General features: G+C 33.4%; 1 protein-coding gene across 4 annotated transcripts in view; it reads right to left on the bottom strand.

Moving 5' to 3' along the window:
* METAP2 (methionyl aminopeptidase 2) overlaps window positions 1-13897 on the bottom strand; it is a 30954-nt gene that overhangs the window by 7310 nt on the left and 9747 nt on the right. For 3 of the 4 annotated variants that reach the window (XM_049627501.1, XM_049627502.1, XM_049627504.1), the window contains exons 3-6: window positions 12881-12946; window positions 8941-9043; window positions 1142-1303; window positions 221-402 (exon numbers count right to left, since the gene is read on the bottom strand). In XM_049627501.1, coding sequence (XP_049483458.1) covers window positions 221-402; window positions 1142-1303; window positions 8941-9043; window positions 12881-12946 — 513 coding nt within the window. The other variant, XM_049627503.1, reaches the window with a different exon arrangement.

Here is a 13897-nt window from a genome sequence, read left to right as displayed (position 1 = left end):
TACAAAGAGTTATAAACCTCAATTACCCAATGGTTTGCATTATACTCCATGTAGTAGGATACTTAAAAGTAAATCTCAAAAACTGGCTCAACACAACTCTACTGAAAAGTGAGGCATAAAGAAGAAAATTAGGAAGTTCAAGTACCTGAGCCCCATCTAACATAGAGAAGACTACTTTTTTCTGGGGGGGGGGGGGGGGGAATTATTTCCAAAAACTCACCACTTATATGTGTTCCAAAGTCTATCTTACAGATGTCATCATACTGTAATACTGTTGTGTCACCAGCATTTGGAGTATAATGGGCAGCACAGTTATTTAGAGAACACCCAGTAGGAAATGCCAGGCCTGCATTTAATCCATTCTCTTTAATTAGCTTTCGTGAACAGTCTTCCAACTTTTCACTATTTAAAAAAAAATTATTTACATTTTTATCTTTATATACCTTAAAGGTCATCAGGTCCAGAGAATTTACTAAAACTCTTAAGTTACTTTCTGGGAAAGATCTGAACAATTCCTGGATGTGAATGACTAATAGTTCTCTGATGCTATGAAAATAGTAGCTCATTTCTAAAAGATAAAAGATTAAAAAAATTCAATTCCACTAGAAATCTGGAGAAACAGAACCACACAATCCACTTTTAACTTAGTGACTAGGAAGTGAGATTCTCCACTCAGACTAATATAAATGTTGATTACATTTTATTTGCTCAATGTTGCACATTTAAAAAACTGTCTGAATTAGAGAACTGTTGCCTTTTATAGCTAATTACTACTCGAAAGGAAAACTAGAGACAAAGTACTTTTATTGGTTTCTTCATCGCATTGTAACTGTTTTGTGACCAATAATTTTAATACAAATTGTTAGATAGCGAAGTAACAGACTTCCAAACAGAAAGTAAGAATCAGAGTAATGTGTGCATTTGCACATATAAGTGTACAAAGTACAAAATAGGGTGGTTGAGGTATAAATGTCCTCTTATGGTTTCCTCATTACATTTACAGTATAAGAACTCATATTTCTAGAACCCTCACATCAAGTTTAAGCAAAGTAGTAAGAAAGCCAAACATTACAACTGGAGAGTTAGCACTTAAAAAAAAATTTTTTTTTATCACATTCTTACAAAAATATAGTCCTTTTACCAGATTTCGATCATTGTCATCCCAGGCTTGATCCAGCTCATAACATATTTTCTAACTTGTCGATGTGCTTCTGCAGCTTCTCGAAAATCATTCCAAATCTCTTCACTAGCTTGATCTAATGCTTTCTTTTCTTCGCTTGTAGTTCTCCAAGCAGCTGTTCGCCTTTATAGTATGTATAGCATAGTATTAGTCACTTTAGAAACAGCAGATAAGCATAAAAGCTGAGAGATAAAAATACACTAATATAAGACATTTTAGATAAAAATGTCACACATTCAATTTCTTATATTAATTAAACATCAGCAAAGTTTCTGAAATATGAGTAGTCACACACTTGCAATCAAGCCAAATCAAGTTAAACCTTTTTTGTAAGACTCTCAAAGTCCTCAAGTGAAATTTCATTCATAGTCAGAGACTAAAACTTTGCCACACAAAAATAACACAAAAAGGAAAAAAAAAAACAAAAACAGAGAAGCCAGAAAAGAGTCCTGGAAACCAAGCAGTGGAAGAAAAAAAATTATCCTTCCACTCAAGGTTACTCTGAGAGACTTCAAAAGACCACACCAAAAATTAACATTTAATTTCATCAACAGGGTAAGTACTAATATGAAAACTTGACCGGAAATCTACATATACTTTCATCAAAATATAAAATATTATGTGCTTTTGCAGGATCTTTCTAATTGTACATATATGTAAGAGGCGATTCTCCTTGAAGGATATGGCTCATATTTGAAAACTGCCAGGGGTAACAAACATTTTTTATTCAGTATCTGGGAAATGAGAAGATACACTGACTCCCTTTAAGCAGCACCTTTCAAAAATAGTAACTTTTCAAATGAAAATCTTTTAAAAAGTTCTTATAACTTTCATACATTACTGGCAATACTGAATACACAGTTCACAACTCAGTGATCACTGAGGTATAAATTATACTCAGTATAAAGCGATGCCTTCATTGGGGCACCTGGGTGACTCAGTCAGTTGAGTGTCCAACTTCGGCTCAGGCCATGATCTCACAGTTTGTGGGCTGGAGCCCTGCGTGAGGCTCTGTGCTGACAGCTCAGAGCCTGGAGCCTGTTTCAGATTCTGCGTCTCCCCCTCTCTCTGCCCCTCCCATGCTCATGCTCTCTCTGTCTCTCAATAATAAATAAACATTAAAAAAAAAGTTTTAATTTAAAAATAAAAGAAATAAAGTGATGCATTCAAGATTACTCCTATTTTCCTCAAACTATGGCTTGCAGGCAAATCCAGCCTGGTACGTGTCTCGTAATCAAAATTTTACTGCAATACAACTATGTCTATTTGTGTACATACTGTCTATAGGTACTTACGTGCATGCTACAAAAGCATAAGTGAGTAACGCTCATGGCCTGAAATATTTACTACATGGCTCTTTATAGAAAAAGTTAACATAACTGCTCTAGAGTATGCCCCTAAATTAATGTTTCCAAATACTGTGAGTTCTTGGTCGTTGTCAAGTTATGATTACTTCCTACCGCAACAGCTACCTGTGTGCCAACATCTAGAAGCTCTAATTTGCTACAATGACACAAAGGGGCCGTCCTATGTCATTTTAGGGATACTTAAGCATCACAGAGGCTTCTTTGGCTTATTTTCTGTTTGGAAATGTATTTTGGATTATATACTGACATTATAAAGAAATATTGCAGCACCATCTGTTAAGGTCAGTTTTGAACACCACAAATACTTAAATGTGTATGAATTACTTTTAATCGGAATAGTGAAGATTCAAGAGGCAATTACAAGTATTCAAAGGAACATCCTCACACTAGAAGGTAACAGGATACGATCCTTTAAAAAGTATATTCTCAACATGTGGCTCAATCTTTTTCAGCTGCAATACACTTATAGTCGCTCACTCCATGATGGGACAGACAAGCCACAATCTCCTGACCTCCAGATATAACTCCAGTTTATTCTCTCCCATGAATCCAAAAATCTTTCCTGGAAACCAAGAACCCAAACATTCTAAGAATCAATCATTTCCAGGCATAAGAATACTGTAAAGACATCAGTTTTTAAACAAAACATATCACAGTTGTCTCTTACATGGGCCATAATTCTGGCACATATACAATAGCCATACCATTATTGCACCCCTTGCCTCAAAAGCCAAACATTTTGTGAAAAACAAAAATATCCCCAAATGTTTTTTCTAGAATGGTTAAGATGAAAGACTATGTCCACAGGGAATTGATGGATATCATGCAGTAGGGCCATGAAAATGAAATTGGTCATTATCAATTCCAATTTTTTCTCTTCAATTCTTGGAATCCATTTCTTATAGATTAAAATGCTAAGTATAATTAAATTTCAAATGCTATCTAACTACATTTTAGAATCAGAATATGGCACAATAAAGATCTCCAATAGTGAAATCAACAGGTCTCACATAAACATCTTATACTTCTGAAGCTGCATAGCTGATTCTTAGAAGCAGTAATTCTTCAAAAGGTTATGGAATGTTCTGCATTATTGCTAAAGAGGTACCAACCAGAAGCTAGATTAAAGAAATTCTTTTCCTAAGTCTTGAGTTCAAATTGAAAGCCATTAGTAATATTCAAGAAATACACTGCCAGCATCTAAAATTAGAATTCCAGGTTCGTGGGGCGCCTGGGTGGCGCAGTCGGTTAAGCGTCCGACTTCAGCCAGGTCACGATCTCGCAGTCCGTGAGTTCGAGCCCCGCGTCAGGCTCTGGGCTGATGGCTCGGAGCCTGGAGCCTGTTTCCGATTCTGTGTCTCCCTCTCTCTCTGCCCCTCCCCCGTTCATGCTCTGTCTCTCTCTGTCCCAAAAATAAATAAAAAACGTTGAAAAAAAAAAAAAAAAAAAAGAATTCCAGGTTCGTTCTAAAGACAAAAAATATTATCAAGGAGCCTGTCCTCTTTCCTAAATTTGGTATTTTGACGTTCAGTCTATTTAGCAAATACATAGAAATTAGTAAAATGAAAAACACATTCTGAGCCAATAATTATTTGAAAAGGCAATTAATTCATCCAAGTGACAGAGGTGGGTTAGAAATACTTTTTTAAATAAATTATGTATATACAACAAAACTATCAAAATAACTGCTCGAAAGAGAATCTTTACAGAAGTGTTTACAGAGTATGTAAACTTCCCACACCTCTTTCATATTTCGGAGTCTTTTCAATATTTCATCATTTTTACTAGATGTGTTAAGAGCATAAAATGTAAGTAAAACCAAAAGATACAAAGGAATCTGATTATTAGTTTCAAACAGTTGTAAACATTTCTGAACTCACTGCATGGATAACTTGAAAGCTACTTACATTTATATTTTTAAAGCACCAAATACCACGTTTATAAAAATCATTTAAAAATGCATGCCTTTAACCTAGAAATTAAGATTGCATGTAGATCAATTCCTTCCTCTGAAAACTGGTAAACAGAAAAATAAAGCATGTTTTAACTTTGCCTATAAGAAACTATTGTTAACTGATAAAGTTAATTGAGACCCAGCTGATAAAGGAAAATTCTTCTTATAGAAAATCAGCTAATAAATGTAGAAAGAACTACAGAATTAGAAATTCATCATTTTGCAGTCCCCAATGAAAAAACTGATAAAGCATGAATGGATATTAAAATAATTAAGAAAAAGGCTGTTGAAAAAAAGGATATTCCAATGGTACCAAACTACCCACAGATTACTTGGAAACTGCAAAAAGAAAAAAGTACCTTTAAAAAAGAAACAGCTGGCTAGTATCACATTAACCAAGTGACCACATACAGTAAAACTAGTAACAGAACAATCTGACATTATATCTGATGCAACAGACTATGATTCAATATGAAGAACACAGTATCACTTATATGTCCCTGTCAAAATCTAAATATAATCTAAGCCTTTACAACTAATTCCAGGTTACAGAAAATAGAGCGAAATCACTAATAAAATTATACTAGATACAAAATAGAATATTATAGTCATTCAAAATTGGTTTAAAAATTTTTACTAACATAGGAAATACACACAGAAAGTCAGTTTTCTTAGAAGTGCAAATTACTAATTATAAGAGGAAAAAATAGTAATGACACACTAGAGAAACTAGATACACCTTATCCAAGTGATAAAATCTGATATCATGTGCCTCCAGATGTGACAATCCTGAAAAGGACAGGATATCTACTTGTCTAGTATTCCATCCAAAAATACACAAACTACTTTCAAATAATTCAGAAAAAGTAGATGAATACAGATTCACCAATATAACATTTTCCACATCTGCCCTCTATCTTTCTGTCTTCCAAGGAGAAAATGGAATGTTACTGGTATATTATACAGAATATATATATTTGGTGTAATTGTCATATTCCCCTGAGAAAGAGAACAATAGATGAGGCAAATGTTAAAGAGAACCTGAGTGAAAGGTATGCAGGAATTCTTTCTCTTAAGTGCAGAATTATTTTAAATAAAAAGCTAAATAAAATGCTGCACTCAACCTGGGTGGTAGTTACACAGGCAAGTTCTTTGTGATAATTCATGCAATTTTTAGTAAGTTTATTAAAAAAAAAATAATGAAGGAAAAAAAGAGACAAGCAAAGAAACAAACCCTATAATGTAGAGAACAAATTGATGGTTACAGGAGGTGGGAGGTGGGGGGAATAGATGAAACAGGTGATGGAGAGTAAGAAGTGCACTTGTTGTGACAAGCACTGGGCGATATATGGAAGTGTTGAATCCCTATGTTATACACCTGAAACTAGTATTATGCTGTGTGCTAACTAGAATTTAAATGAAAACTTTAAAAAAAAAAAAAAAGGGTATATACAAAACTGTATTTAATACTTTACCAAACCTATAAGAATACTGATTCTGATCTATTTGCAAATAGTCAAAACTGGTTATATGAATGTCAAAAAATATTAAAACTTACTAAAAAGCAAACATAACCACAATAAACTTCTTTTTCATTTCCCCACAGCATACAAGATTGCTTTTAAATATTTAAGTATTACTTAAGAAATATAACATATAATTAATATCTTCCTCTATTGTTTCAAAATCAGAGGTTATTCTACTTCTACAATGTTTAATTTGCAACAGATGATAGTAAGAAGGGAAAGATAGTTTTTAAGGTTTATAAAATCTCAATTTTCTTTGTATTAAACATTACTTCAACTGTTCCACTATATTCACATTATTAAAAATATTAATCTATTTTTTAGTAAGTATAGGAAATCAATGGTTTTCTTCCACTTAGCAATAAACACATAGAAATGGAAACATAAAAACATCCTGTTCACATCAGTAACAAAACCATAAAACACTTAATAAATTTAACAAACAAGGGATGGGACCTACCTGAAAAGAATCAGAATAAGTGGGAAAATATACTATGACAATGGATAAGATAAAGTGACACAACTGTCAATTTTCTGAAAAAAGATACATAAGTATAATGCAATTCTGATCAGAATTCTAATGAGAGCATTTTTCTGTGGGTATATGTGTTAAAACTATTATGACTAAAAACAGCTTAGTATAAAAAAGAACTGTGTTTGGGCGTGTATGGCAGAGGAGAAAGACTTGCCTTATTGAATTATCAACATATAAAGTTGCTGATAAATCCAAATACTAGCACAGGAATACACAAACAGATCCATAGAATAGAAATTGGTTGACTAAGAAAATATAGTTCCATAATATAAGAATATAGTATATGGCAGAGGTGGTTATTCCATTGAGTAGAATGAATTATTTCATGAATAAACAATTCTAGCACAATTGGCTGTCCATTTGAAATAAATTAAAATTAGCACTCCCAACTCTACACAAAAAAATTCCAGACTAACTAAAGACATAATAAAACACAGAGGAAGAGTTTGAAAAAAATCTAAGAGACTGCTAGGAATCCAGAGGTATAATATACCATATTCAAAATTTTAAAACTTTTAGAAGAGCAAAAGAACAAAGCCAACAATCAAAAAATGCTCACAATCATTAGCAGTTTGAGAATCATAAACTAAAGTGCTAACATATTCTTTGATTCAGCAGTTCCACTCCTGGAAAACTATCACACAGTAAAACTGCCAGAGTGTAAGGAGACACATACATAAACACGTATACATAAATACTATGTGTATCTTAGAAATACTTATTACAGAATGGTTTATAATATGGCAAAAAATATTAGAGACAAAGTAAATGCTCATCGACTAGAAAATGGTGAAATACAATATAGCATATTCACTCTATGGAATATTATAAAGCCATTCAAAAGAATAACAGGTCTTCTGACTGACTTGGAGAGCCTTCCTGAATGAGAAAAGGTGATGAAAATGTGCATAGGATTCCATTTTGGAAAACAAACAAGACCAAAACACTCCCCCTACATAAACAGACATAGATGTGCACATATAGGAGCATATAAAAATATGGAAGGCTACCTGCTAGGTGGTTACATGGGTCTGGAAGGAAGGGAAGGAAGAGGGAACAAGCATATATTAAAAAAAAAAAAAAAAAAAAAAAAAAAAAATTAAAATGATTATATTTAAAAATAAATGTTGATTATATCGTATGTACTACAAAAAGTTAAATTAACATGCCTGTAACATTTCAAAAACAGATGCTTTAAGATAGGGATGGTGATTGATGAATTCAAATCCAAAGAAAAGATGCTCATGACACAAAATTTCAGAACTTTATAGACTTATTCCCTATAGGTACTGGGAATTAAGGAGGGGGATTAAAATATAACAATATCATGTTCTTTCCTAAATTTAAAGAAAAACAATGATGTCTTTACAGGTCAGTGAAACAAGGCTACAGTAGAAGCTTTCTTAACCAACTATGGCAACCACTGGATTAACTGATGGTCTCAATTCCCTCTGTAAAATATACTGACCAATGGCCACTGTATTCTGAAAATTAGGGGCTGACAGGTTCCTGTTCTGAATAATAATAGCAGCAACTAACAATGCTTACATGTGTCTGTTACCCTCCTAAATGCTTTACATATATTCTTCACAACAACCCTATGAAGTGCTTATTTTATGGATGAAGAAATGAAAACAAAGACATGATAAATTACTTGCCCAAGTCACAAGCTAATAAGCATTAGAGTTGGTATTCAAATGAATCCCAGCTTCCATGTTCTTAGCCAGTCAACATAATGCCACTATGAGTGTCTGCTGACCAGCGGAAATGTTGCCTTTCAGAAAAATCAGGTGATTTGCTCACAAACCGGTGTAAATTATCAGTTACTATAATTCTGTAATTTTGTTATATAGTACATAAAAAAAATTATTCCTATGAAAACTAAATTGACTACTCAGAAAAGTCTAAATAAAGGCAAGTCATCAAAAAAAAAACAAAAAACTTGTCACATTAAGTGTAGATAAGAACTGCAAATGGTTTCAGGAAAAAAATGTAAACTTACAAGTATCAGACCTCAGACTACATAGTTTTTATTCACAGCAGCTCAAAATGGAATACATTCAAAGACAATACATTATGGATATAGCTTATGAGGAGAAAAAACATGTTCCAATATCAAGAATGATAAAAAACAAATGTTTAACTTTATCGATAAAGATTTTTATTTTTTGTTATTCCCCACTTTAACATACTTTTTTGATTAAACTATGACCGGTCCCAATTATTTTGGATAAGAGGGCTTCTACTGTATTTTTGGTTAACAAATTCACAAGCTTTTATTAAGGTGGTGGACCAAAGCTCTGAGAAAAATCAAATCTGCTTTATTGCTAAGCTACAATTTTCAAAAATCAAACTGGAAGTTATTTTATGATCCTTACCCATCTTGTGTGGGTGGGTACTCGCATTCTTGTCCTTTGGGAAATACACCGTTAGGATACAGGTCACATATTGGAACTGAGGGAGGGTCTGTTTGAACTTTTGCTGTGAGATACAAATAAAGCATTAACTCCTGCAGTTAAAAATAAAATTAAGCACTTATCATTACAGTTTTTCTCAGTTCCTAATGGTTGTTATATGACCTAATTTTAAAGAATCTCCTTGCTGTCTTACAGTTAAAAACAGAAGATATTTCACCATGCTGGCCACCTCCTCTCCGATGTACTGCTGCTTGAGAATAGAAATATTCAACTCCTTAGAATTCCATTATGTATTTAAACAGTATATGCCTTGGCAGAAAGCACATTCTAATGTTTTTGTCTTCATTTACTATACTGGAAATGGAATAGTATAAAGGCTGTTTTTCATAAATAAAAATCAAAGAAGCAACAAGAAAATATGGAAGAAATCCTATAAAGATGAAATAAAAATATAAAACTACTATGTATTAATAAATTAAGTGAAAAACTTATTTCAAGGAAATAATAAGGTATAAAAGTTAAGCATATACATACCCAGGGCTAAAAGAATTTAGGTAGCCATACACAAATTTCCAGATACTTAAAAAAAGGTAGAGTTCTTACATATGTTTTAAGAGCATTATTTCCCAAACTATGTTCTAAAACACACCAATGTTCCAAGATGACTTTCAAAAATATCTGGGGATCTGTCTTCTGAAAAAAATGTTTAAATACATAAGAACTAGTTACATAGTTCTTATTATATGAAGAATCACCTTTTAGTAATGACTGCTATTTCCAAAGACTGCCAGGAAGTTGAGTTAATTTATGCAGTGATATAAGACATTCAATGTATATCTGCAGCATTTCAACTACTGAGGTGAAATATGTGGTTTTCTTTTGATTATAACTGGTCTTATGTTACAGATTTTTGTCTTCAATTTTAACACATATTTTGCTCTTTTTGTTCTGCAATGGGGGAAAAAACTATATAAATAAAAATATGACTTTATTGAGCCAAATCATTTATCTATGGAACCATGTTCAGTTCCTTCCTTTAACCCAAATAGTATCTCATGAGCACCAAATGTTTTTCCGTCTTTACATAATGTTTAAAAGTGTCCTATGGGCAAGTAAACTTGGGAAACACTGTTTTAGGGCCCTCCTAAGAGGGAACATTTAAATTTAAAATAAAAAAAGATCTTAGAGGTCAACTAATTTAGCTTTACACTTAAATCCAGGAATCCCCTAATGCCTCTGACAGATGGCAGTGAACTCCTAACAATGGAAGCAGTCTTTATCTCCCAAGCAAAAATCCATTCATTTTGAAAGAACTGTAACTATTAGAAACCTCTTCCTATACTTATCCTGCTAGTTCCAGCTTTATTCTTTGCAGTTGAAAACATTTTACTTTTCATTTCAACTGATTCCTTCCTCTCTATAAGAAACCACTTTAAGGGAAATGGTTCTTAACACTTTCACCCCTATGTGGTGCCAGCCTTGAATTTGTCAATGTTCTTTGTAAGTTGGTATCAGAATTGATTTATATTAATAGTCCAAATAAGGTATAATTAATATAAGACTATACTTTTAATTCTAAAAATCTTAGAGCTATTAAATAGTTAAGACTCCCTGCTTTTTGGCTCACAATGTACTAGCACTCAAAATCCTTAGATCCTATTACCCTGTTCTAATTTTATGTACATCTATAAAAGTTCAGCTTGCTAATCCTAGTCTATTTCTCAGTTTTTTTGATCTTTTGAAATCCTGAGTTTATCAACAAAAGTATTACCACCCTCAGCTTTATTTCATCTACAAATCTGACAGATGCCTTTTATACTGTCCATAAACTTTAAAGCAAAAGACTCAAAAAGAACATTAGAGAAAAAAATTTGTAATCAAAATATGACTAGCCTTAACCACTTATTAACTGTGACTTGGACAAATGGCCAAATGTGCCAAGCCCCAGATTCCTCATCCACAAAATGAAAAACCAGATGAAATCTTGGATAACCTTTGAAAATTCTAATGTACCCTGCCCAAGATTTATCTAAAACTATGAATAATTATACAATCTGTACTACAGTTATCATTACTATCATTTGTAATTCTCTCACTTTATAAATGAAGAAAATAAGGGCAGTGAATGACTCATTATTACATTATTTGGCTTATTCCAGAAGTGATTTATAATAGCCTACAAGGAGATCAAAAATAAACAAATAAGGAACAGTAAATAAGAGAACAAAAATCAAAACATGGAAAGAACATAAAGTAGAACCTGAAATACAGCCAATACAAAACCACAGATTTGGCTCTAAGCCCTCTAGTAGCCAATATATATATTTTTAAAGCTAGGTTATTTGCATATAGATCATGCTTATGAGATAAATACATTAAGTACTCAGGAAAAGCACAATTATTCTTGATACTAAGACCAAACAAAAGAGTGTCTCTTACAAGTACTCATAAAGAAATGTAATGAACAATAGGTTCAACAACATCCTCAGAGGAGGCACAATAAAAGCTGATGGCATCATAGTAAAACATCTGTCAGTGGAAGAATTCTACCAATGGCATATACAAAGTAGACCCTTAACATTACTCCCTGTTTATCTACTTCTGTTAGGGAGTAATTTAAGAGTATTGGGAGAAAGAGTTATCTCTCAAACCATTTTCAGACAATACCTTGTCTCATAGGCACACTTTTAACAATTTTTGAACGGAAGGAATATGATATCATAATCCCTGGAAGACTTCTAGAACATAGGTAGCCTATGCTCATTAAATACAGACTATGGGGGCACCTGGGTGGCTCAGTCGGTTGGGCGGCTGACTGCGGCTTAGGTCATAATCTCGCGGTCTGTAAGTTCGAGCCCTGTGTCGGGCTCTGTGCGGGCAGCTCAGAGCCTGGAGCCTGCTTCCGATTCTGTGTCTCTGTCTCTCTGCCCCTTCCCTGCTTGCTCTCTGTCTCTCTCAAAAATAATAAACTTAAAAAAAAAATTTTTTTTTTTAATACAGACTATGCTAGGGACAGAACTGACATCCTATGTGTAGAAGGACCTAACAAAAGTAGAAGCCTGAATAGAAAGAAGGCTATCCTATCTTCATCTGGAGACACATCAGGAAAAATGCTGGCAGAGCCAAAAGCTTTCTTTAAAAAGTTAGGTATTTCTCTCAACACAGAGATAAAAATGAGTCAAGCCCCAATATTCTAATTCATAAAATTTTCGCCTGAAAGATTTAAAGAAAGGTGCAACCAGACATTCAATGGTCCCTAATAGCCCAAAGGGCATCCAAGATTAGAACTTGTTCTGATTCTCAACCCAACCCAACATTTATTCCCCAATACTTATACATTCTCCCCCTGGTCTCCCTAATAGAATTTCAGGTCCCTGAAGATGTCAATTTGCCATTTAAAATAAAACAAAACGCAAGTAGGATCATATTTTAAGTAATATGAAATAGTGCAATACGTCATTAGTAAAATTTTACCATATGCACAAATTTTAAATAATGGGAATCCTCATTAAATACTCATCAAGAATCTTGTAATTTCAAAGCTGGCAGGTGAACTGCCAACTATGTTTACCCTATTACCACACAGTGGCATCACTTTAGTCATCACTGAAAGAATTGTTATTTGCATTATTCAAGTTTTAAATGATAAACTCATCCCTAAATTGTGGTAAAATGCAACCAACTTATTATTAACATCCTTTATCTCAACAATAGGTAAAGAAAATACCAACAGGACTATTAAATGAAAGAATAGTTGTTTCATTAAATTCTACCTCTGTTAAGCCTAAATTTATTTCCCTGACATACACTAGGATCTTAAGCAACTTCAAACCTACTCTTCAAACCAGCTGGTTAACAAACACTTAAAATTTTTTAAGTAAGACCAACTTAAGATACTAACGTCCTCTCTTCTTCTTCTTCTTTTTCTTCTTCTTTCCAGCTGCTCCATCTCCATCCCCATCTCCATCTAAGAAAAGACCATTTCAAGTACACATTTATTTAAACCTCAGAAACAGAGAGACAAAACAAGCATAAGCAGACAAGTAACACACACACAAAGCATCTTAAATAACATACTGTGTTATTTAAGTTATCAACTCAACAGAGTTGATCCAATATTCTTAGAACAGAAGTCTATATAATGCTAATGTCTCAAAATTTGGTTTGTATAATCAAAAGCACTAAGGAAACTTTGACTCACTCTAATAAAAGAATTATTGAAAAAGGTATTTTTAAGAATAAAAAGTATATTAACACTCTTTTTCAAAAACTAGGAAAAATAACCAGTGTTAGTTTAATGCTAATGACTGGGTGACTTCACGTAAAATATTACTAGTTTGTTTACATATGCTTTGCAGGTTAGTATTTCATGACCTCATGTGATCCTCAAAGCAACTTTATGAGGTAAAACAAGGAATGTTTAATGGACATGCCCAAGGTAATCCCAACTGATAATGGCAGAACTGGACCAAGAATATATCACCTAATTCCTAATCCATGCAGGGATATTTAGGGGGTCATATTTTAAAATATCTTTTCCTGGGGCACCTCGGTGGCTCAGTCAGTTAAGCATCTGACTTTGGCTTAGGTCACGATCTCACGGTTCATGGGTTTGAGCCCCGCGTTGGGCTCTGTGCTGACAGCTCCAAGCGTGGAGCCTGCTTCAGATTCTGTGTCTCCCTCTTTCTCTCTCTGTCCCTCCCCCACTTGCGCTCTCTCTTGTTCAAAAATAAATTTAACCTTTTGGGATGAGCACTGGGTGTTGTATGGAAACCAATTTGACAGTAAATTTCATATATTAAAAAATAAAAAAATAAAAAAATAAAAAAAAAACAAAAAAAACCCCACAAAAATAAATTTAAAAAATTAAAAAATTTTAGGGGCGCCTGGGTGGCTTGGTCGGTTAAGCGTCCGACTT

The sequence above is a fragment of the Panthera uncia genome, chromosome B4 (genome assembly GCF_023721935.1).
Source record: "Panthera uncia isolate 11264 chromosome B4, Puncia_PCG_1.0, whole genome shotgun sequence".
Taxonomy (NCBI): Eukaryota; Metazoa; Chordata; class Mammalia; order Carnivora; family Felidae; genus Panthera; species Panthera uncia.
The sequence above is the reverse complement of the archived record's forward strand: the minus strand, read 5'-3'. Positions and strand labels throughout refer to the sequence as shown.